This window comes from Ambystoma mexicanum, chromosome 6q (genome assembly GCF_040938575.1).
Source record: "Ambystoma mexicanum isolate Mex_15411 chromosome 6q, UKY_AmexF1_1, whole genome shotgun sequence".
Classification (NCBI taxonomy): Eukaryota; Metazoa; Chordata; class Amphibia; order Caudata; family Ambystomatidae; genus Ambystoma; species Ambystoma mexicanum.
The window spans coordinates 363,407,793-363,433,969 of NC_090937.1; the positions used below are offsets into that span (position 1 = coordinate 363,407,793).

The following is a 26,177-nucleotide window of genomic DNA, read 5'->3' on the forward strand; positions in this document are numbered from 1 at the left end:
CCACAGCCTGGCTCAGGATGAGCGACCAAACCTCCGCCAAAAGAGTTGCTGTCCCAACTTGTGGAAAGGGGGTGGGGGGAGAGGAGGGAGGAGAGGCAGGAATAGGTAGACAGTACCCAGAGGATACTACTGACAGGATCCAGGGGTCCGCGAAGTTCTGTCGCCAAAGTGACTGAAGAGCAAGCCTGCCCCCCCACTGGCGACTCGTGGACCCGGAGGGGTGCGTCGAGATGTTTCCCTCCGAGGCAGAGGAGGGGGACTGGAAAATGCCCTTACCCCCCTCCTTTTGATGCTTGCGCCGACCAGGGGTCGGTGAGCATTCCGGCTGCCTAAACCTGCGCTCCTGGAAGCCACGGAAGCCTCCGGATGAGCGACCCTTACCCAAGCGTTGCCGAGACTGAATACGCTTTGGGCGTGGTCTTTGTCAGAATGGATAAAGACTTAGCCGTCTGCGAATTATTCTTGTCCAGCTCTTAGTCTGTGCTTGAGTGGAAGAGGTTGCTGCCTCGAAGGGCAGGTCTAGAATACGTTCCTGGACATCGGGGTTGAAATTGGTTGCCCCGTAGCCAGGCCATCCTTCTCACGTCCGTGGCAATACAGATGGCACATCCAGAGGTATTGATGTGTGCTAGCGTGGACTCCATGATATCCTGCGCCTTGGCTAGACCCGCCTTGAAGCGTGATTGGCTGTGGAAGGGGAGTTCCATGAGGAAGTCAGCAGTTTCCTGCCATAATCTCTGGTTAGCGGCTGCCAGCATGGCGTCTGTGTTGGCCTGACGCAGGTGCAAGGAAGTGTTGGAATACAGCTTCTTACCGTAAGCCTCCCAAGTTTTCTCCTCCTTGCCTATGACGACTGAGGTTTGGAATACAGTGATGTCACCGCGATTACCGGGGAGTGTGGATGAGGATGGTAGGAGAGCAAGAGTGTATCCTCCATCTGCCTGTACTTTGTGTCCAGGCGGCGGTTGACTGGCTGGACGGAGTGTGGTTTGAGCCAACCCTTCTTGGCAAGGGAGACTACATCGGTTTGCAGTGGAATTTCCGTTCTGGTGGAAGGGCGCCTTTAAGGACTTCAGTGAGGACGCCCTCCGCTGGCTGTTCAACCTGGGGCTGTGGTAGGGCCAGGTATTCCGCCAGGCCCGCAATACATTCAAGGAAGGCCCTAGCCGATGGTGTGTTAGGATCATCCTCATCAGTATCCTGTGGGTCTGGGGGATCCTGTGTAGGAGTATCATCCGGAGGCTGGGGCACAGGGACCACCGCCGGAGGCTGAGGAAGGAGCAGAGGCTGGTATGGAACTGCCTGTGGAGTAGGCTGAGGAGCCGGCTGCGCTGGGGCCAGGGGGGTTGGCGGAGGAGTCTGTGGTGCCGCTAGCATAGCGAGAAGGACTTCCCTGACTGCGTCCCTGATAGCCCCCATATCAGGAGACTTCATGAGGCCGAGGAACCTCTCAAGTATCTGGTCCTCGCTGGCTGAAGAGGAATAGGGCACTGAAGGGGTTACTAGAAGCAACTGAGGCCGCTGCCGACCCTGTACATACGGACGCAAGGGGAAGCAGCGCTGCGCATAAGAAGGGTAGGCCCTAGGCCACGTACCTGGTTGATGCCAATCCCACCTTGATACTCGCTCTTTGCCGAAGTCTTGCCCAATCTTGTTGAGCTACCTACCACATGGCTGCAACATGTTGCTCGGCTCGTCGCTGCGATCCTCGGCCAATTCTCTTATGTGTGAGGGCCGCAACATGTCCCGCTCCTTGGGCCCGTGCCCGGTAGGTGTATCAACCTCAACCCGGGGGTCATTGGAGCTGCGTTCAGGCACCCCCTCCGACGTACTGCTGGTAAAAGGGCAGAGCTCGTCAGGCACAAGCACTGTAAAAGCCTAGCGGCCCCTGAACCCTGGCACCGGAAGGATCCGAGGACCTCCTCAGCCGGTAGCTGTGACAGCCTCGGTGCACGAGTTGGTAAAAGGACCCGATCGGTCCCTCCCGTGTAAGAGTGTCTCTGGGAAGGAGTCTCCCTTGCGAGGTGCAGATGAAAATATAGGTCCTACCTCCGGCCTGCAATGTCTCACGAAACTCTAGGTTCTCAGAAGGAGAGTGCTGGAAGAGCTCCCTCCACCTGGCTAGTCTGTTCTTCAGCGCTTTCGCGGACAGCGAGCCGCACGACGAACAGGCTTGCCAACCATGGTCTGGGCCAAAGCAACATAGGCAGAGGGCGTGGGGATCTGAAGTTGGAAAAGGCCCTTTGCAGGATGGGCACCTGTTAAAACCTGTCGAAGTCACCATGCGCCGGGGAGGAGCTGTGGCGTCTGAGGACCAAGTACCTATTGAACAAAAAGACAAAATAAGAAAGGAAGAATCTGCGCACGGAATTACAGGGCTGAAGCCAGACCCAGGAACGCTGGTGAATTCAGGCCGTTCCTGTCAGCGCAGAAAAAGGGACCGAAGTGTGGTGCCAGAGGGCAGAGTCAGGGCAGCGCACGCTCCCATGGCAGCGCTTCCGCGCACCTCTAAATTTAGTGGGGAAGATGAGGTTTCTGGTGAAAAAGGTTCAGTCTCCCGTCCCTCGTGAGTGAAGCCCATGCAGTATGGAGGAAAGGGGATGGGACGCAAGAGTAACCACTTGTATGCTGTGCTGTCCATGTGTTTGGCCATGAAGCGTGTGTTGGAAATTGGCACGTATTTTTGGAGCGGTGTGGATCAAGTGTCTGTTTGAGGATGGGTTTGATGTAGGTATTTAGTGCTTCCGGGAAGGATCCTGATGCAAGCACTTTAGGATTGAGCGTGCGATACTGCCTGCACAGGTTGAGGCTAGGATGTTAGAGTATGGGCGGGCAAGGGTCCTCAGGGGAGCCGGATGGGTGGCTTTGTGCTAGAAGCAAGTGGAATCCTGGTGTGAAATGGGAGAGAAAGAGCTGAAGGTTTATATCGAGGGAGGGGCGGTGGGAGGAAGAGTTTGACGAAAGTCAGCCTGTGGGCGGTTAGGAGTCGTGCATTTTTTCCAATTTAGAGAAGATGGCAATGTGTCTGTCAATAGCGACATTGTGGAAGTGTAATAAGGTGTCACGTATGGCTTGGGAGACTGGTGGGGGTGGCTTGAGCAGGCCGGGTAGATTAATTCAGATATGATTCTATATAGTTCCTTGCTCGGGTTTCAAGCGTTTAGGATTCGGTTTCCATAGAATGCTTTCTTGGTTTTTCTCATTTCCAGTCTGTATGCTCTGGTTGTTTTATGCTAGGGTGGTTTTGTTCTGGGCCGTAGGGGTGGTTCTCCAGGTCCGTTCCAGACTGTGCTGGAGGGGTCTGTTTTGTTGGAGTGAGGGGTGGAAGGGTGTTTGAAAGCCAGAGGTCGAAGATTTTAATTGCTGAGGTTCTTCCTGGAGGGAACGTGTAGGGAGGGAGCTGAGGAAGGAGTTAGCTAGATCTGGGGTGATTACGACTATTCCATAGTGGAATGAGAGGAGAGGTGGTTGGCGGTGCTTGTGCGTGGCCTTAGCCACCGCCACTGTGGTCAGTGGTATTGAGAAGTAAATTGCTCAGTGATCAGCCCATGCTAGGGTCTGGGGGGCTGGATAGATAGGTTTGTAGTGCTGAAGATCATATCAAGGGTGTGACCTCCCATGTGGGCGGGAGTGGATAAGTATTGTGTCAGGTTGAGCGATTCTAGATTGTCCGAATGATCGGGTCATAGGGTTTGAGGGTGAACCGAACCAGATGTTAAAATCCCCTAAAATGTTAAGTATTGGATGGAGGTTGAGGTTGGTGGCCAGCGATTCACAAAGTGTGTACGAAGTTGTTGTAGCCAGGGGAGTCTGTAGATGAGTAGGAAGCTGTGCAAGGTGGAGGGTGAGAGTTGTAGTTTTACCATGAGGGATCTGTAGTATGTGGTGTTGGTTGAGGTGTCCTTAATTAGTGCCAATTGGTGTTTGTGTAGTATCGCAAGTCCTCTACCCCTTCACGATCTGTTCAGACAGTAAGGTTATAGCCGGGTGGGAAGGCCGTGTGAGCGATGGGCTCGTAATAGTCAGCAAACCAGGTCTCAGTGATGAAAAGAATGTCTGCACTTTCTTCTGTAAGGAGGTCAGAGATGTGCATGTGTATTTTTGGAGACTCATTAATGAGTATGCAGGAGTTGGTGGGGTGTCCTTATATAGTGCTGGGAGGGTAGCATGAGTGGTAGGGGAGCTGGCGTGAGGGGGCAAAGAGTTGGATGGTGCAGGGTGGAGGGGTGTTTGTGCAGGGTGGAGAAAGTGGTATGGGAGATGAAGTGAATAGGGCTAGGACTGGGTTGGGTTGGTTTGGGTCCTATATTGTGGTGGTAGTGTTTGCGATCTGGCTTGCAGAATGGGTGATGCTAGGAGGGCCAAGAGGTGGCGTTGGCCCGGGCTGTGGAGCTTGGGGTTTTGGCTAGAGCTGCTCTTGCTGCACTGAGGAAGCACGAGTTGGAGGCGCTATGTTGTTTGGAAAAGGTGCGAACAGCTGGTGCGGGCGACTGGTTGGTGGTGGGGGTGGATGTGAGACTGGTTATACATGGGCTACAGGGTGGTCCGGTATGTTTTCTGCTGCCTCTCCATCTTGCTGATCTTAATTGAGCAGAGCGGGATCTACGTGGGGGCATAGCAGGTCAGGATGAAGGGTGGACTGGCAAGGAGGAGGTGAAAGTTGATGAGGTGCAGGGTTGGGTTATCCAGTGTGTGGCATAATGTCTGTCTTGTGGGTCTGGTAAATCAGATTATGTGTCTGAGGGGAGGTGCCCCGCCAACTGGGATACAGCACTACATATGTCTATTTACCTGACCTAGGGCACTTGGTCAGGGCAGTCTAGCGGGTTCGCGATATCCTATTAGAGGGGGCACACCTAACAAGGGTACTGCAGTAGGAAGTAAGGCGTTTTAGTAACTGGATTTTGGGACGGGGGGGGGCAACAGTCAATGGTTTAATGCAGTGCACCTGGATTTGGGAACAGCTGGACGGTGGGAGACACCTAACTGGGGTACAACAGTAGACACTAAATACATTGGCACCTAGATTTGTAGGCAGTGAAGTATAGTGGTACATAGGTTTGGGACACCAGGATAATGGGAGAAAACGCCTAATGGGTTTTTCAATATGGCACAATCTTACAAAAATAAGGCCAAATACGAGGTATCTGGCACAATCAGGCTGAATGCTACAGGAGATATGATAGGGTCAGACAGCCTAATGGGGAACAGTGATTGCTGGTCCCTATGTTCAGACCTTGCCTACCTCATCTGTCGCTGCAGGTAAGACGGCTGGCAGCTCCCCAGGCTAACACGGGCCAACACGATCTGGAGGTGTCTGCAGAAGCGGTCCTTTGCCTCAGGTACACGGGCAGGGGCTGCATGGGCAGGGACTGCCCTGGGTAGGCGTCTTAGGAGACCACCAATCAGGGGGGGGGGGGCTCGAGGGCTGGATAAAGGCAGAAGAGGAAGCTGATCAGCAAGGGCAATGAGGGGAATCTCAAGGTGCAGGAAGCGCACAAAAAATGCTTTTTAAAATGCACAAAGGCACTAGGCCAGCAGATTGAGGAAGTCACACCTAGCCTGTTGCACAGGAGCTAAATCAGGTGTACGGATAAGAGTCCCTGGGCCCAGAAAACTCGTTAAGGCTTGCCCAGTGACTAACCAATTGGAGGGATAAGAGTTTCGGTGTGGGCTTTGCTATGCACGGGTTGCATGGTTATATAGGTGCCTGGATGCATAATTGGGCATCGTTTTGCTCAGGGCATATGAAACCTAATGTAATCAGTTTGATGCCTTGGTTGCACGTTGTCATGTGTAATTTGTTCTTCACATGTGCGAGTAGGCTGGCTGTGTGAAGACATTGCATAGTATTAGTTCCTTCTATTTTGTATTTCATGTTCAGTGCTTCACGCCATGGACATTTTGCAGTGAACCTTTGATAATGCAGTATTTTTTTTTTAAACTAGGCTGAAAGTTTGGCAAGTATTAGTATGCGCTTTGGGTTTTCAGCTTTGTTTAAGGTTCCAATGTAGTTTGATTTTCTATTTTCTTCCTGTAGATCATTCATCGAATTGGTTTTTTCCTAACCCTTGCATGACTGCGTTAAGCCCACCCTCATTGGAGGGCTACCCTTGTCATTTCCCAACACTACATATGGTCCCACATACGAGTCCTATTCCTTACAAGTGCATTTCTACTAAGCAGGTTCGAATTTTTCCAATATGGAATCAAGGGAATTTGTCCCTTCTCCAGTGCCCTTCCCCCATGATGCTAGGGAGGTGAGCCTGCTCCACAATAACCTCCCTATTGGTAGAGGCAAGTGGGACCTCACCAGGAGAGACTCCACTTAGGGAACAAGGACACTCGTTCCCATGAGGAACTCCCTCAAGCTGTACATACTATGGCCTACATGGGCAGTTTAAAATACCAGATACTCTAAAGTAAAGAAACTCCTAATAGATACTGTTATCCTATGGGAAAACAAATTGGAATACCCAATACACTGTGATGAGTAAGTTGAAGAGCGTGCATTCATAAAGAGACGGAGAGTAGAGTACCGCATACGTAAGCCGGGGGAAGGCCAAGCTGTCGAACACCTGGAGAAGACAAACGAGGAAGACCGAGTTTTAAACTGGTGCGATATTGCAGAACTGGGTGCCAAAGCTACGGCGGACCCAAAGCATGAGAAACTGACAGGTCAGGAGCCCAGGAGAAAGTGGCAAGATCATGAAGGAGAATCCATGGACAGTTGCTCCACAAACCATTGCCTATACCACCTGCAACAGATTGTCACAGGATGTCTGGTCACACATCCATGCATTGGGATAACGCGAGGAGTGACAAGGGAAAAGGCGGTGGTTCATTGCCAGAAAGGGTCCCTGAGTAAGAAAGCTCCCAAAGACGTTCAAGAACAAAGGTAATAAGGAAAACAGGAATCACGGGATAACTGCAGAGTTAACTCATCTCAGTAGAAGCTATGAAACAGTTCAGCTCGAAAGAAAGCGCGTACAAATAGAGATTGACGTGTTGAAAAACTGGATAAAGTGTAGCTAAAAATACACTAGGAAAAGGGGAAGTAACTCATTATCCTGTAGAAAACCATTATAATACTAAGAGAAAGAAAGAGGAGGAGCTTAGCAATTCAGTCACATGCAAAATCAAGTAGACCAAAGTAAGCGAAACTATTATCAAGGAGGGAAAGCCAATTAAAGTAGTATTACCTGAGGCCCACAACCAAGAAAATACATCTAGTAAGAGATCCCCGAAAGGGATTCTCAGAGAAAACTCATCCCAATTGAGGAACTAAAGAGACGAATCCAAGAAGTCACACGAGGCTATTTGCATATTTTATTAAAGACTGGTACTAGAAGTACCCTCAAGAGAAGGGTATCATTGTCCTAGCCAAGTTAGTTTTTCGTAGTGGTAGGGTCGGGAAGGGTAGTTTTTCGACAGAGGACTTATTACTTTGGACTGTCACAACAGACTGACCAGCATACAAGTTGGATAGGGATCACCCACAGAGACAGGGAAAAGTTAAGCTTCATAACGAATACCAGATAACATGTCCCCAGGGAGTCTGTATCCTCGGACTGGCCACAATAACATGTTTGCTTTTTAAGCCAAACAAGTGAATAATACAGAATAGTATTCCACAGATACCCATTATTCCTTTAAGAACTGTAAATACGCAATTGAGTCTAATCAAAGACCAGAAAAAACATTTACAAGTACAGTTTAGGGTGCATTTTTACTACGTGCACAACCTCCAGGCAAAATCCGGGGTGAGGTTATTTTACTTGCTACTTTCAGAAGATTTAAATATACATTTTTTCAGAAGGAAATAAGTAGTTTTTATTGTTGACTTGGGTATCTGAGCATGTAAAAGATGCATTTAAAAACATGTTTGTTGTGACATTTTTGCCCGGTAATCCCAACAGAAAATAAGTTTGTCTTGTATGCCATCTCCAGATATGATCAGAACCATTAGAGTGCCCTTGTTCAGAACAGATTCACAAAGCAAACAAAAAGGGGCTAGCTACTGTGATTGTTTTCTTCTTTTTAGGAGTAGAACAGTATACAGCTTATTGGGAGGTTGGTCGTGAAGTACAGCAAAAGTAAAACATATCTATTCAGTGAAGAGTAGGTAATGGATATTCGGAAATGCAGAACAATTTAAATCAATTGAAGGGGCAATACATTTTCTGCAGGTAGTAATTGTAATGAGGGATTTGTGGTGTAGCTGAAATAAATGCATATCTTTATTTAAGATATTATTTTGAAAACAGACTAATACAATATTTAGCAATGCGTTTTTCGAGCTTAAAGGTGTATGTTCCCCAACGCCTCATTTAAAAGGACATATTGCCAAGGTACAATGACAAAGCTTCATACAATTATAAGACCAATTAAAAAGCTCTAGTCAACATACGTCTGTCTGAAGAAATACAATTGAGCAAAGCAAATTCAGTTGGCATTATGGCAGTTGTATTTTTTTGCAAGGCATGACATGGCAGTCAATCATTAACCCTCAGAGTGAACATAATTTTGTCCGTTTTGGACACCATCTATTTTATCCATGCATATTTATGAACAATTGCAGTAGAAAACTGCATTTTCCGGCCCTAGTATCACCACAAAGCACACATCTTTGCAGCCACCTTTTCTGCATGTTGAATGCAAAATAAGAAGCCTGCATTAAAAGGCATTCAGTGAGTTCTAACAGTTGACTTCTTACCAGTTACTTGGTCAACTAGAATTCGTGAAGTGATTATGCGCCCGTATTGGGAAAAAAGTTGTTCCAGCTCCTTCTGTGTCATGGTCTTTGGCAATCCGCTTACATATAAATTTGCATCTCGAATAGAGGCCGAGCTTGGTCGGGCATAGGAAACCTTAAAGTAAAACAAAAATTATATTTATATTACCAGATGACCAGTGGGTCTAAAACAGGTTTGCATAAGCACGAGTTATTCACAGTAGCAGGAGACTACATCCTTTATTTTCATTACCTTTGTGAAATCACACCGACCAGCAGTAGGAAACAAAAGTAATTACAATCAACAATGAAAGACACTGAAGGTTTACTCAAAGCTCAGTTCAGCCATTCATTTTCAGTTTGTTCTCCACTGCACGTACAAACTGCAAGCACATGGCCCTTGGGAGTAGTCAGGGTGGGTCAGTTAAAAGATAGGCTACTGATCAGAAGAGTAAACTGGAAAGAAACCTCCATCATGTACTTAGTTGTCCTAGGCATGTTAAGCGAGTCCCAGGGAGCACTGAAATCTCAATGCATTTAAAAATGATGCTCCAAGTCAGAAGTGAGAGGGGGTTTTGGACAATTTTGCAAGGAAAAAAAAGCTAAATTCTATAAATTCTCTATAAAATCAAATAAGCTTTGCAAGTGAACTCTACAAGGTTGTTCCAAAATTGTTGGGCCAAAGCAGAAAAGTGTTCGTTTGAACATTGTTAGTCTGAACTCTATCCACCGAGTGACCCTGTACCCAGTCACAATTGGTAACATGTTCATTTAATAGATGGGCTTGGAGAGGACAAGTGCCTTGAACGTAATACTGCATTAAGCTATTCTTTAGTTTGTTATCATGCATTAAAGTAAAAAATAATGACTTTATACAAAATGATTGAAATAGATTCCATTAAGGCCTTAACAGTTCAGTAACATTATGCATTAACGGAATATGAATTATTGCTTTTCATATAATGCCTCCAGATTTAATCTTCAGCCAAGGATGCGTGCTCCCAGGTTCATGCAGCAATCGGCGAGTTCCTTCTCAGAGTACAGAAAACCTTGCAAGAATAGATTAGAGGACTAGCAAAACGTGTGGCGGGCTGCCTTGAGAAGCCCACCACGGTAAAGGGTGCCGCTGTTGGGGGCTGCAACAAGCCTGCTGGAGGTTAAGAATTGTAAACCCACTGTTAACTACTTGGTGCCCTGTCTGGACTGCTGCCCGATTCAAGAGTTTAAAGGGAAAAGAAGTGGCAAATAGGTATTGTAGGCTTTTTTTTTTTAAATTAAGCCAAGCCCGTTTAATATCTGGTTATATTTCATTCATATATGCCTCATGTGGAAGCTCTCTGCACCATTGCTACTCCCTCCAGTTTCCATTGTTAGCTCTGGGCACCAAGGCTCAGATCGTTAAGACACAAGCACTGACATTACCTCGCTGTGCCTTGTTTTAACATCTACTGCAAAGGGGCATCAGACTGCCTCCCCCTGAAGCCACTCGGGCATTTCCCCGTAGAAACACGGTGTGGTGCTCGGAGAGAGCTTTCCAACTAAAGTCTTGCCAATCAGCCAAATGATGGCTGCTAAGAGGAAATGCTGTCCAATACTGATCTCCCCAGAACGGAATAACGGGCACACACCTAGCTATGCTGCCAATCGAAGCCAATGTCCTCTTAAGGGAAGAGGTCCTAAATGACTTGGACCCCACCAAAGGGAAACCAGTATTAAAATTCAAGGGACAATTTAAACCACACGAGAACTTTTAAAGACCCAAATGAGTCAACTAAACAATCAGATAACTTTTAAAATTAAAGGCCATCAGTGCAGAAAAAAATAGTAAACTTATCTTTAAACCTTCACACCCAATTTGATTGAAATTTATACCCCAGACCCTGGCAAGTCAAAACGTAACAAATCCAGATATTTCCAGTTAGAGCCCTGAGGCACTGGCCTCTGAGATTAATGAAGCCATTAATTTTCAGATTCTCGATCCAAGAAGGTGATTCATTTCCCCAACCATTTCCCCGACAGACACTGGCTCTCAACTCACCTCAGGGATCAGCAACATTACTAGCACTAGGATACCAAATGTCAAAAAACCCCGGTTAATACTTAGAAGCATGCCAATTCTGGCCCTAGTGATCTCTTACCAAACAGCATGGGCTTTCAAACGGGATGTTACACGAATTTCAATGCCCAACCGCGCATCTCCATTAGCCCAGCTCCCTGCCCTTGTGTTTGCAGCAAACTTTACCACCCCTGAGCATTGGTCACAGAGTATTCCATCTTGAAAAATAATCGATTGAAGATCTTAGAACCGTATGCCAAAGTCTTAGGGCCTGGTCGAATTGTTGAATTGTCAGAAGGTGTGTTTACCAACCCTGCACAAGAATAACACTTCCGAGAACAAAGAGAACCTGAATACTCACCAGTCTATGTTGAGTGTGTTCTGGCATCTAAAAAAGCACTTCCTTCCATCAGTAGAATGCAGAGTACATGTTCACAACCCACAACTGCACATTGCTCCGAGTAATTAATAACTACAAAACTGTCTCCATACCCCCAGAGAGAAAGGAATTACAAGTTTGATGCCCTCTGACAAATTTGACAAAATAAGGATATAGAGACCCCAGAAAGGTCGCTGAAGGGCTGATGTCACACTCGAGTGTAGGAGTGTTGGTCCAACACCACTGCCCCATATACAGATCTAAAGGACCTCTAACATGTTTCATCTTATTATTTGAAGACCAAAGTGCCAAAAAGTTTAAGACAATCCCGCACTCACCAACAAAGAGGGTCTGTTTATCAGTCGGAGATGACAACATAGAAACTGAGGATTCAGGATCCACATCCCATCACCTGTGACATTGTTCCTTTTAAAAGTAAATAGCTGGTTGAATGGGCCCTAGCTATTCTGAGCTCCAGGTGACCTTAAAAACATGATTGGCGGGACACTTTCCTGCAGTCACACCTTCTAATCCATTGAGAGTAAATAGCGTCCATCCGGTTTAAAAAATAACCAATCCCTGGCAGCGAGACAATCCTCAATTTCTCCCAGAACAGTACCTGAATACACACCAAGTGGCCCCATTCAGATAGCCGCGCCCCCCCCCCCCCCCCCCCATGAACCAAACTACCCCGGCTGGAAATACTGCATCACAGTATCTTAATATTTCGTGGACAACTGCCAGTATCCAAAGCCAAATGGAAGAGCCAGACTGAGATGATCTGTTTCCAGGAGACTAGGGCAACGGAATGTCTACATAAAATAGGATATTCAAGCTTCTATATTGCACCCAAACAAGTTACCCAAATGCAGTTATAAAAAGAGTAGAAGCAGGGTCCAAAGATTTTAGATTTTAGTATCAGTTTTCCTACTAGGCGTACAATTATTTTGATTAGCATTTATGTTAGATGCATTGTCCAACGGTCTGGAAATACCAGCCTTAAACAATCTAAAGAAACGTATTCAAAATGGACATGAGGCAACAAAGGACGCACAAATGATTTTGCTATGTGACTTTGACCATCATATAGAACCTTAGTCTTCTACCGATATTATAATCAAGGAAGACTCCTTCCAGGGTATTCCTACTATTGACTGCCCTGCCCCTAACCGGTTATATCCTTATGCCGAGACTGCAGCCTCTCGCCTATTTACACTGGGTTGACATGGCTGCAACAGTCACCTCGTGGGGGCTATCTAGCGGCACCAATTTATGAAAGGGAAAGGGATCCAATCTAGCAGATTTTAGAACAGTCAATTTGTCATACTGCAAAGTCAATGAAGGCAATTCCCAAGGTTGAGAGAGGCCACGATCTTGCTCTACCCCCATTTTTACATTGGAGACCCATGATGGATACACCCAGTATTGATGCATCACCAAGTAACAATCAAAGGAGACTCAGTGGGCCAACATTGATAATCTCACAATAGCCTCATTATTGTATGATGCTTTAATCGCTAAAGAGCATCTTAATTATGAAACTGTATGATCATTTTTTTGGCTCAAACATTTTATACTCATTTAGTGAGCAGCATTCCCCCTTTTGGGACCAAACCCACAACACAGGTCACACTCACCCATGGTGTGCAGCTCTTGGTATGACAAGGACTTCACAACCAAAAATCCACCAACATCATAACAGTTGCACTATAAAAGCTTAATCTCAAAAAATAAAAAAGGATTCAGATCTTGCCACCTGGGAACGTTTTATTCAGGTCCAAGATGGCAGTGACTCAGGAACTTTCTGGTACCTTATCTCTAACCTCATGTCAAATAAAAATGGAAACCATGACGTTGAAACATTAATCCCAAAACACGAGTGGTCCAATTATTTTAGAGAATTATATAGTCATTACAGAACAGACTCAGAATTTGATGTGTCAAAATTTGGGAGATTAAAGTCTAGAAAGCCATCGACTCACAAAGGCAAATCCAAAGGACCTGAAAAATCCCTGTGCATCTTTTTCAAGATCAGCCTATTATCTGGATCCCTATTTTAACATGGTTGTTTGCACATGGACAAGTGTGTTCCAGCAAATTATGCCCTTTGTTAAGAAAGAGGATTGTTCTCTACCTAGAAATTATAAACCCATCAGTCTTACTGATAGTTTAGCAAAGTTTCACAGAAAGGTTTCCCATAACAAACTAGAAAAATGGGTCGCGGATGCTTGTATTCCCTTTGCTACAGGCCTCTTTTACCCATGAAATGGGCATAATTGACTAGGCATTTTGCCTTTTGTAAATTCTCACTGAATGGGTTATTAAAAAAAATAAACCCCTTGTATTTAATGTTTATCGATTTGAAAACCGCTTTCGATCCAGTTTATCGAAATTTCCTATGGCACTTGCTATAAAAGTTGAAAGTACCTTCTGTTTAAACCCAATTCGGAGGTTGGATGAATCTAAAATTGTGGCAATAAGATATGGCTCAAATGGTGAAACTACAGACCCATGTCCAGTATACAGTGGTGTCATTCAAAGTTGTGCCCTTGCCCCACTTATTTACTTATGTGCTGACGACTCCCCTGCCCCCCGAACAAGCAATGAAAATATTGGCATCCTTTTGTACGCCAATGAAGCCATACTCATTTCAAAGTTCTGTTTGGGGAACCACTCACTGCTTAAGTTTGCGATGTGCAACGAGCAGGTAAGCCCTGCTGCAATTTATGGGAGTGAGCTTAGTTAGGGGCACAGGCAAACTGGCCATCTAACCAAAGCAGAAAACAAATTTGTCAAGCAAGTCCTGGTCTTACCCCAGAGCACTCGGTAAACCAGACTCATGTCATGGAATCGACAAACTATAGAGTTTACTTTCCTAAGCAAACCTCCAAGTACTGCTTCTGTTGTCTCTTATAACTGGATCAAATGATCTTCTATGTAACATTTGGGAAGTAGGAAAGGTGTATTGCATAAAATTATGTAATAAAGGCCTCGATTTGTAAAGAAAAAACGAGAGCAAAGGGTGAGAGTATCCTCAGTCCCCATGAACTCCAAACATTCTGCACTCAAGTTCAAGAGCTCTTGTAACTTTGTTAGAATCTTGGGTCCTTATTCTAAAAATAGTATACACACCATTTTATTTTGGGGTATCCAAATAATGTATTAACACCAACACTCAAAGCAATGTTCCGAGTATGGTTATTCACTAATGGATCCTGTACTCTCTTCACCCACTTCTGTGCCGACTCAAACTGGCTAATGGTCTGGTTGCCTTTTGCATTACAAATCATAAAACTATTTTCTAAGCAAAGGCCTGCACATACTAGACCCCATTACACATGCACAGACCAATATGCCATATCAATGTCTTTCTCCAAGTGTATACCCTGAGTGAGGGTGTCTAGAGTGCAGCTAACTGCAGGTAGTGGAACAAGAGTCACTGGGTGAGTAAGGAAAAAGCTAAACTACACTTCTCCAGATAGGGTACCTCACATGCTGTTTAATATTCCCAGTCAGGCTGGGAATCTTCAGTATATACACAAGCAGTTTCCATTGTAAATACTCCCTTGCTCACTTTAACATTACATCTGGACTCACTTGGGTCATTTTCCCCTTTAGCTAATCAGCTTTTTTTCCCCTTCGCTCTACCCATGGTGGGAATTTTCAGGATCTTTCAGCACACAGTGTCTTAACAGAGCATCACGCAGGGTTTGGAGGGTTGCATGTAAATCTACAGAAGATACAAATGCTGAAGCACTAATTACAGGCAAGTAACTTTCCTTCTCGGGCATTTGATCTTTCATAGATTCACACGCTGTTAAATAGCTTACAAAGCAGTAATGCATTTCAGGCTCGGAAAGGGGAAATATAAAGGCACTCAAGTGTGCAGGTTATGCAGGACCAACTGTCCAACCAGTGTCTCCTTTGCCATGCTTGTCAAAGTAGTAAGAACTTATAAAGGTGTACGTGGCTGTTGTGGATGAGAGAGGAGTACTCCTTTGGCTTTCCAGACAGCAGTCATCCAGCCTTTGTGTAGCAAAAAGGCAACACAGGCGAACAGCCATTTGTGATTGAGGGCTTTGAAAGCCCTTTACCAATAACTTTAGGACGAAAGCTTGCGATTTGTAGCTGGATAAAGGACTTGGTCCATTTAACAAGTACTGGAGTCTTAACATCCAAATAAAGTAGGAACCAATCCTGATATTTAATGGTTATTGGAGAAAGCTGAAAGTATTAATTAGTAGGTCATTCAGGTGAAAGAAGAAAACAAAAAGAACTTCGGCATGATATGGGATAGGGTCAAATGAGGATCCCATCTTTCTGGATCACTGAGTTAAGGCTTCTGCACAAAAAACCTGAAGCTTGCTCACTTTTCTGGTGGAAGTGAGGGCAAACCAGTATTTTGCTTTTTAAGTAACCAGTTAATATGTCCGCCACATGCCTGGGTTCAAACTGCAGGCATCTGGTAAATGTATTCAATTCCCACAAGGGAGGGGTCTTGTGCACTGGCGAAATAAAGAAGACCATTCATGAATTGTTGGTCTGAGCACAATGATTTTGCACCTAGTGTTAAAATATCAGGAAATGCATGCTTAATGGACCCTGATGGACGAGTAGGCTAAGCCACCTCTAGACACGTGCAGCAGCTACTGAAGTATTTGTGGCTCTGAAAAAGTGAGTTGATGGATTTGACCAGCACACCAAATAGTGAATGCGTTACACTTTTTGTTTTAGTCTTCGACAGTGGATTGGGCTCTAAACGACACCAAGATTTCCATGCAGCCAGAGGCATGTCTACATGTCCAAAGTCCATAGATTCAGGAGCCAGGTTTTGAGGGTCAGGGATGACTGGTCGCCTTTGACAACCAGGTTTGCTTCCCATGACTAGAGCTTGAAGGTTGATGGAAGAGTGATTCGCTGTGCTTGGGAGAGGGACAACATATCTGAGAACCAGTACTCTCATGCTGGTGCAATCAGGATCAGTTTACACTGTTGCATTTGATTTGCAGAAGGGATGGGAACGCATGAAGAATCACAAAGGATGGAGAACACCTCTGAGGCCGTCTAATTGCTCAAATCCACTCCCAATTGTAACTTTCCTGTGTGGAACTCTATTCATGGACATCCCAGAGTGGTAATTAGAAGTCCACTTGATGTTGATTTAACGCCAACTAGTGGCAGAACTACTACAGGCATAAGATTGCGCTATTGAATTGTCGACGCACAAGTAGGGCCAAGAAACACTTCTTGTTGAAGGACCCATTTCCAAAGCTTCTGTACCCTACTGGAAAGGATTTTGTATCCCGTCCGCCCCCCCCCCCCCCCCCAACCCACTGATTTTGGATTGAAAATAGTTGTGGTGTTGACTAAACTGGCCACCTTTCCTTTCACCTGGTGCACAAACATATTCAGTACCCTAAACATGGCCCTGAGTTCCAATACATTTATGAGCAACCTCTTTTCGGCAGGTGACCATTGTTACTGTAATCTAGGGCCCAGTTCTGCAAAAGGTGCTCCTCCAAGTAGCTACCTGCCATATATGAGGATCTTGGGAAGGAGTCCGTTAAGCAAATCCAGACTTCTTTAGTACCTGAGATTTGATTCCAACTAGCATCCAGAAACAAGCAGCAGGTGCATGAAAAGACTGAAATTGTGTACTAGGGGGCTGCATGATGACAAACCCCACCATGAGATTTTAAAATCTGGACTGTGGCGACAATGAGTTCAGGACTGTAATCTTGTACCATAATCTCAGAAGGGGCTTGACCAAATGTTTTGTCTGCATAGTTGTGGTGTCCAGGGATTCCCTTAGAAAGATTGCTCCTTGAAGGAAGCGTGGCTGATTTGGTGAAGTTAATGGAGCAGCCACACGATGATACAGTTGTCTGCAAAATGGGTGTCCACTTTCCTATGGCCTAGAGAGGAAGCCTGAATGTTGATGGAGCCATTCCTTCTGAATAGGGGCAGCCATGGATACTAGACAATGGGCAAACACTTGCGGTACAGACTTCAGAATGTACAGCACCACTGGTAATACTACCCCACTACCACAAAGCACACATCAATGATTTGAGTGGATTAGGATGTGGACATTGGCATCATCCATGTACAGGGATAAGAGAAAATCCAGTTTGAATTTGGCTTGGAATTCTTTGTAGGACCACCCGGAATGACTGGGAACAAAAATGTGTTGAGGAATCTGGACTCAGAATGGGCCTCCAATCACAGCTTTGCAAATTAGGAAATGACAGAAGTCGATCCCTTGCTTTTGCTAGTTTTGTGGAACACCTTTTATAACTTACTTGAGCAAGGGTGACTCCACTTCCTTATGAAGTACCTCCAGACTATTTTCAATCTATGGAGTAATGGGCAGCGAGCGACAAAATTCTAGAGTGCCCAATAGGTTATTAGGAAAAGCATCCATTGATCTTTTAGTCTCTGCTGGCTTAAAAATCAGGCACCCCACCCCTTCTGCGTTGCTGAAGTGTGGGGGTGGCTGGTGGAAGGAGAAGACTGCTTGACTGGCCTCTGGAGTGGGATGTGCCTCGCCAATCGTTGCCCGAACAGTACGACTGGGACCTTGCCTTATAATGGTCACCTGTAAAGTAGGACGCTCCTCTAAGAATGGGAGCAGTAGGATGAATGGGTCCTGAGAAGGGTCCCATGTGATTAATACTAATAAGGTCTCACAGGCTGATGCATGCAGAAGAATCAGGCTGTGTATCCACGGTTAGATTTTCACCAAAACGTTCTACCCCAATAAAACATAAAAGGGAATATCTATTACTTTAGATAGTACCTGAAATTAGTGGCTTTCACCCAGCCCCGGTGGCAAAACACTACTCTATGACCCATTTGTCGGATTCCAGTGTCCAAGATGCACACTGGGACAGACATTGTGTGGTCTGATGCAGATATGCCCTCAGTGGAGTGATCCAGCTTCTTATATTTCATCAAGAATGCTAGCAGCAGTCCCAAGTCATACCACAAGTCTCTACCATCTCTCCCTAATAAAGCCAATCAATGTGCGGCCTTGACGGTTGTAGCTGCTGAGGTTATGACATTAGCCCAATACATAAAGCCGTTTGTCCTCTTTTATGGGGGGGGCAGGGGGGGTGGGAGGAGGAGAGACTATATCAGGGTGTTTCTTTGCCATCAGAAAGGTAGAGTGAAAAGCAGCAGGAGTATCTCTAGGTGGCTGCTTCTCTGGATCCCCAACAGTAGGAAAGAGATCATTGTACTCCTCCATGGAGGCAGAGAGGACAGATTGTTTAGTGCATCACCCTAATAATCCATGTCAGACCATGGGTTGAATCGGCTCTTTAGATTGCATGTGGAGCTATTCTTAGAGGCTCTTCCTTGACCCATGGCGGGTACAGAAGACTCTTAACAAGGCAAAGCCCTTAAGGGGAGATTTTATTTCATCTCCTCCTGGGAGCTCCTTCGAGTGCCAAATGTTCTCAAACCCTCCAAATATTAAAGAACAGCTCACTCTTCAAAATTAAATGAACTATGCTTGAAAAAACAAACAGTAGTAAATTGAAATAATCCTACAAAATCCTACACAGAACATGTGGCAAATAATCTGAAACTGCCCTTCAGAGGTGAAGTTAAGGGAGATGGTGCCCATTAGCTCAATGGCAAATGACTCAAAAAGTACGAAACTTACTACGGTTCTCATCTTTCATAAAATCCACGCGCACCCCCCCACTCCTTCAATTCGGAAGTGAGATGGTCCCTATAGACTAAAGAGAAAGTCACAAAACAATTGAAAACTAAAAGGGAGTGCAGTTTGTTATTTATATAGGGAACTATGTTTTTTGTATACCAAAGATTCCCATCCTGACAAGTGGGACTACTAAACAGCATGGGAACCTATGAATGATACAATGCTGGAGAAAAAGTTATTTAACTAAAAATACACTCGAGAAAGGAGTTTGTATATATTCCCATGTTAAGGCAAGTATTCTGGCAGTGGGAATATTGCTGTAAATAATATCAATATGCACATATGTAGAAGCAACACATTGTATTGATTGTTGTACTCCGAATCCAAGTTCCGGTTTCCTTCATACAGTTGGGAGACTGGTCCCTCTGTACGGGATCAGATCACTGCAAAGCCTTTTTTGTAACATTCACAAGCCCACAGTGCACAGGTGTGGCATCCAGCCTGCTTTGCACTTCAGACCTTTTCTCACATCTAGCAAACTGGGTGTAACTAGGTCTTGTTGAGCGTTAGGCGGGTGAGTGGTATGGAGGAAAGCGGACTATAAATGGAGTACATGAGCTACCAACATCAGTAACATGCACTTACTCCCAAGTCCCAGATCCTTTCACATATTAGGGACTACCCAAGTACTAACTAGACTAGGATCGGTGATGCATGAGACTAGTCCCATTTCTTGAGAACACTTCCCAAATTGAGCGAATGCTTTTGAACCGATGCAGAAGGAACCATTTACCTGGTCTAAAAATGTGCTACAATTGAACAGGCCACCGATGCAGCTTTGACTTGAACCAGATGTGCATGAAGACCTTTAGAGGATGCAAGCTTCTGAATTGTATAGCACAAGGATGAACTATGCAATATGAAATGGTGGAATTAACTTTCTCCCCAGTGTGGAGCTTACCTTACTGAAACAGATGGCGCAGGACTGCTCTTCCCATCTGCACCTCGTCCGCATGCTGCCTGGCAAGGCAGTAGTGGCGGGTAAACGTGTGGGGCACTGACCATGCCGCAGCCTGGCATATGTCCGTTAGCGGAATTCCTGTCCATAATGCTGCTGAGGAGGACGTTGATCTTGTAGAACGGGCTTTAGGATGCCCTTGCAGCGGCCTTCCGGCCTTGGAGTGGCAAAACGCAATCGTCGAGGAGACCCATCGAGCCAATCCTTGCTTAGAGATAGCTTTTCCCCTCGTCGACGGACCATATGCGATGAACAGTTGTCGAGTAGACCTGAGTTCCTGTGTACGATGTAGATAAAATTTCAGGGCCCTCTTAACGTCCAAGGTATGAAGAGCTTTTTCTGCTGCCGATGATGGGGTCGCGAAGAAAGTAGGGAGAACAATGGACGAGTGTTTGTGATACACTGTCGGAACTTTTGGGACGAACGTAGGATTAGTTGCCAGGACCACCTTGTCTTTAAAGAATCTTAAGTATGGTGGGTCTACGACCAACGCTTGCAGTTCCGAGATTCTCCTAGCTGATGTGATAGCAATTAAGAATGCCAACTTCCACGATATGAATTTCATGTCCGCAGTGGCCATAGGCTCAAAGGGTGGTTTCATTAAGCCTGCCAACACTATGTTGAGATTCCAAGTTGGTGGGAAACGTTTTACCGGGGGAAAAGTTCGAAATAAACCCCTCATGAAGTGTTGCACAAGTCTGTTGCTGAATAGAGGAGACGACTGTCTCTTCCTCGTGAACCTCGATAGGGCTGCCAGGTGCACCTTTATCGATGTGAAAGATAAACCCCTCTCCGCCAAGAGAAGCGGGTAAGGTAGAACTTGTTCCTGCGTCACCCTCAACGGTTGTAGGCCTGGTTGTCCTCGACACCATTCACAGAACCTCCACCACTTATAGGTGTAAGATTTGTTGGTAGAAGGGGCTTGAGCCGCCTGCAGAATTTTTTGACAATCCTCCGAAACGTCTAAAGCACCGAACTCCGAAAAGTCAGGAGCCAGGCTGCAAGGTTGAGACTGTCCGGGTCGTGGTGCCACACCGTGCCTTTGTCCCGGGACAGTAGGTTCAGGACTCTCGGAAACGCTATTGGATGTTCCAGCGACAGGTGAAGCAGGTCGGAAAACCACGGTTGCCGCGGCCAGTACGGTGCCACTAGAATTACCCGGCAACTATCTGCGTATCCACTGCCAGGTACACAACCTTGTACAAAATATTAAGACGACGCGAGGAGATCCCACTACTTTGGAGACGGTTGAAATCTGAAGGGGAGCCGCGGGGGTGGGCCTCTTATACTGGGACGGCCTACGGAGCATGCGTAGGCGGGTCCTAAAAGGACGTAGATAGGACACAAAAGTGTCAGAAGTTTTCCTATAGGAAAAGGCTATATATGTGTACCGAGGGGTCCCAGTCTGACGGGGAATATTCTAAGCATGTGAATCCATGAAATATCCAATGCTGGAGAACGATACTACCTCCAAGGACAGGAGGGGTGTTGGGGAACTGGTGCCACCCAGTTTGTTCTGAAATACCCAGAGCCCCTGTCGGGAGACGAACCAGTTCCATCGCCTGCACCTCCAAGAGTGAAAGGACCTCACGTAAAAGAGCCGGGGAACCGATCCGACGAAGGAGAGGATGGTAGAGGCAAAGGAAGACTGAAGCCAGTGGAGACTACGGATAGGATCCACAGGTTGCTGAAAAAAATGCTGCCAGGTGTTCTGGAAAAGAGCCAAAGTGCCCCCCACAAGCAAGCTGTGTTCCCCCGACATTGGTGGCACTGCGTCTTAGCGTCCGAGGCGGGGGAGCAGAAAACCCAGCCCAAAGTCCTCATCTACATCTTCTTGGTGTCTCTTGGCAGCCTGTCAGGCCTTCGTATACTATGGTCCCAAAACCCCTTGAAGACTAAGAAAGCACTGGGTTTGAACTCGGTCCTGCCCTGGGACGGAGGGAAGGATTTCTGTCCATGTTTTTTTAGGATGGCCAAGGACTTGGCATTTTAAGTGGAAGTTTTCTTCTTCATCAACGTATAATCAGTTGACTAATGAAAGGTCCACACCCTCTAAGGGCAGATCCAGGATCTGCTGCTGCATGTCAGATGAAAACTTAGTGGCATGCATCCACACTGTCCTCAGCTCGACACCAAGGAACAGCTGCCAGACCAGCCTTGAAGGCTTGCTTGTCCAAAGGGAGGTGGGGAAGAAATGTCCCGAGCTCCTGCCACAGCTTTTGGTTAGCCGCAGTCAAGAGGACGTCTGCGTTGGCTTGCTACATGTGCAGTCCTGAGATTGAGTAACAGCTTTCCCAAGGAGTCGAGGACCTTGTCCGCCTTGGAAAGACCTGGAGGTGGATACCGTGGAGGAAGACTAAGACGATTGTTTAGAACAGGGTTGTACAACTCTAGGCCTTGCAGGCCAGATCCAGGTCGGGTTTTCAGGCTATCACTCAATATTCATAAGATTTATTTGCATACAGGGTTTGTAAGTGAATGCACATTTTTCCTCATGAATATTGAGGGGTTTCCTGAAAACCATCTGGATCCCAGCCCTGGAGTTGGACAACCCTGGTTTAGAATATGAGGCTGCAGCCACCACTGGAGAATGTGGCTGCGGGTGGGAGGCCAGGAGGATTGTCTCCCTGTCTGTCAGCCTGAACCAGCTGCCCAACTTCTTGTTCCTCTGGGCGTTGGCCCTGGGCTTCTCCCAAACCTTTTGCGCCACCTGCAGGACATCCTTCAGGAGAAGGATGGCAGACTTGTGGTGCGCTTACCCATAGACCTCTGCTAGCACTCCCGACTCCTGGGGGGCTTCCTTGGGCAGCGGGACTGCACCCCCCCCCCAGAACTGCCAGGCCCTGAAGGCAGTCATGAAAGGCCTTAAATGCCAAGGGTTCACAGGTGTCATAGTAGTCATCTGCCCCCTTTCTCCAGACCAAGAGGGCTCCGGGCGATGGGTAAAGTTCCGACGACCCCCCCCCCCCCGCCCCCTCCAAGTCTGGAGTCGAAGACAGGTCCAGCAGAGGTTATGGGGGAGGCGTTGGTGGTAAAGGAGGAGGGGTGGGGGGGTCTGAACAACTGGTAGGGCCTGGACCGGGGGATGAACCTGCACTGGAACCGTCAGCGTTGGAGGAACAGGAGTACCACCCAGATGAGGGGGCCGGAAAGGCACCACCTGCTGGATGTCCTTCACGTCCTACAGGAGCCCCTTCATCTGAGGTGACCACATGGGCACAGCCTTCAGAGGCACTTAGCCTCTGCTCCTGGTCAAAGTGCTGAAACACCTGAACCTTATAGCTGCAAGGCTGCGATGGGTAGATTTATCCCTAAGGAGACCAGATGCCTGTATCGTACAGTCTGCTGCTGCTTCCAGAGGGAAGGGGGCTGGGATCCTCTCACAAAGCCATTCAATGGGCAAAAACACAGGCAGGCCCAGACTTTGATCCGATGCTCTGGGCGAGAGGGTGTGTAGGTTTTCAGCCCCGAGAGGCCTCAGACACGGGAGCATATGCACGAGTCTGCACCCAAAATCGGAAGCATTGACAGATCATGGAGGACAGACTTTTGGAGGTATCTTATGATCCCTTACTCCTTGGGGTTGTAGAGGATGAACTTTGTCACCCTTCCAAGGACAGCCCGGTAGGGCGCCCAGAGACCCTCAGCTTGGGAGTCTGTCTCCTGGACAGCCCGACTTCTGTCCCAGGACGAGTCCCTGGACTCCTCTTCTTGCGAAACAGTAGCCTTGGAGTCCTCAGGCCTGCCAGAACCTGAATCTGAGGAACCCCTGTCCGGGGGAAGGAGTCGCCACACTCTGGGGCCGTGCTGAACAGTGTGCCTACCATGTCTTGACGAGAGGTCCTGATTAAGGTGGGGCGGAGCAGAAGTGTGGAAGATCTCCCTCCACTTCGACAACCGATTCCTCAATGCCCTCTGACCGAGAGCGCTGAAAGTCAAACAGGCGTTCCAGCGGTGGTCAGGTCCCAAACACTCAAGACAGAGTGCATCTGTGTCAGAGGCGGGGAATGAGCAGTCGCATTAGGCACTTATCATGAATCCCCTGCAGACATGCGCCGGGAAGCGAAGCACCGAAGGGAAGTTAAATACAATTGGAGGAAAAAAAACTGGGCGCAAGCAGAAAGCTGAAAAAAGTATCTGCGCTGGCTGCCATCCATGCGGAAAGTAAGGCGTCAGAGGGCGGGGCACAGCGAAACACCTCTGAAGATAACAGTCAAGAGATTTAGAGCCCTAGCCACACCAAGAGTTAAAAATACAGACTCAGAGGAAGGGCCAAAAGGAGAGAAAAAAAAGAAACAGGAGCAGGGAAATGTGCTGGTTTACATGAAAACAATTCCAAAAGTTAAAGTGTGAAGCACTGCTACCTCAAGAAAAGAGGAGGCTTTGCTTAAAGTAACTGAAGCTCACCATCCCCCCACCCCCTTATCCCCACTCATGCTACAAGCTGAAGTAATGGCTACTAGTCTAGCAGCTCCCGCCCACCAACCATGTGCTTGAATGGCTTATGCATAAGGGCTAAAATTAACACATTTAAGTTACATGTAGGATGAAGAGGCTTCACCTGCAGGAACATCAGGCTACAAAACGTCACTTCACTATTGGGTTAGGAGACTACCTCCCTCATCTGAAGCCATGTAAGCCCCTACTGCAGATCTACATTCTACAGGAGTACACCTTCATACAGCATCCTGCCAAAGAGAGAAAGGCAAAACATCTCTATCGAGCAATAAGTGGCAGAATACTGCCCACTTAGTCAAATATCTGTATGAATACTAGGTTATTTGTGGATTCTCTCCTATCCACCTTTAGAACATACATATTCTGCTGCAGCAAAGTGGTGCCCAGCATTTTAAGCCATAATTTACCGGGCAGCTTAGCAATTGATGGGAGGGGTGGCAGACTAATCCATCCTTCTGAGACAACACATTCTTGTGTGGTGGCAGCAGCCACAGAGGAAAGGCTAAATCTCGTAGGTCAGATAACCAACTCCTCCCTGCTCACAATGGAGAGACCATGATCGAGGTGTTGCATTGTCCAAAACTTTCAGGCTTGAGTAACTTAAATAGAAAGGGAGAACAGCATAACCAAACTGGGAATTTCAGAGAAGGGTGAAGTCATCCCCAGGTAACCAGCCCACCAAAGTCCCCATAAGGGAACAAGATGGCACTTGGTTTCTGTTGCAAAAAGCACCATGAAGGGTTAAGTCCATTGCTTACAGAGGAAGTTGATTAAGCTGGAGGAGAGTTCCCACAAATCAGGTGCACAGGGGTGCCTGTTGGATTGGTATGTTTGTGTGATTAGTGGCCTTACCAGACAAGAGGCTGAAGAATAATTCTGTTCTAAATGCACTTTATACAGATCTGCTCCAGGTGGCGTGGGTGGTTGTGGAGGGTAGCAATTTTCTTCGTTTAGGTTGAAAGGAGTTGTATGTTTGAAATATTATGAAGGTGCAGGGGAAGTGAGGGCAACTTGCATGTCCAAGATCCAAGGGACATGGACAGACCTCCAAGCTCCCGTAAATAGTGAAGCTATGCCTCCAACCAGAGAGGTTCCCTGGGCTGGAAGCTGTCTTTTGTCTGAGCCAACAGGGTTGGGGTGTGTGCAACAGCCCCATAGCACAGTGTGTGTCTTTTGCTTCTTCAATTGGTGAGGACAAAGAGTCCCTCTTGTCCCTTTCTTGGAATCAAACTTGGAACCCCCTCTCTAAGGCTGAATAATCCTTATCTAATTGGATTAAATAGCAGAGTATTGTGTATGTGCCAGCGTAGATAAACTGGCACATGGTGGCTTGGCTATAAGCGTATTCTTTGTGTTGCGTTGCTCATCCATGGTGACGTGGGATAGTTATAGAACATGGAATGGGAGGATTGACTATCTCCTGGGCCAAAACATAAAGGCAATCCACATTGCCAACTGAAGGTCGCCAGAAAAATCAGTCTCCACGCGTGAACAGGTTACAGACAGCCAATATGGCAGGTCTAAAGCCCTATTCGAGTATACTCCCACTCCCCCCTTCCCTAATTTTCCTGAAGGGGTCAAAGACAAGCATGAATATGTGGATTTAGACTCGGGAGAGTGCCACAGCCATAACTGCCAGTTAGAGGGGTGTGAGCAGAGAAAGAGCTAACTCTCGTATGAGCTATCTTTTGCTTAATCTGGTTTGTGAGAGCTATATTATGGGGAGCTTTTCCAGATCATCTCCACCCATTCCACCACACATCTATGGATGAAAAGGGATCCCCAACTTGCTCAGACAGCCTGGCAGCACTGCTGGCAGGACCCCAACCTCTACCTGCATTGGTTCGGGCACAAGGAGATCCA

General features: G+C 46.8%; 1 protein-coding gene across 8 annotated transcripts in view; it reads right to left on the reverse strand.

The window, feature by feature from the left end:
* ELAVL2 (ELAV like RNA binding protein 2) overlaps positions 1-26,177 on the reverse strand; it is a 1,154,722-nt gene that overhangs the window by 285,707 nt on the left and 842,838 nt on the right. For all 8 annotated transcript variants that reach the window (XM_069630854.1, XM_069630851.1, XM_069630853.1 and 5 more), the window contains one exon: positions 8,717-8,870. In XM_069630854.1, the coding sequence (XP_069486955.1) occupies positions 8,717-8,870 (154 nt within the window). The remainder of the gene's footprint in view (positions 1-8,716; positions 8,871-26,177) is intronic.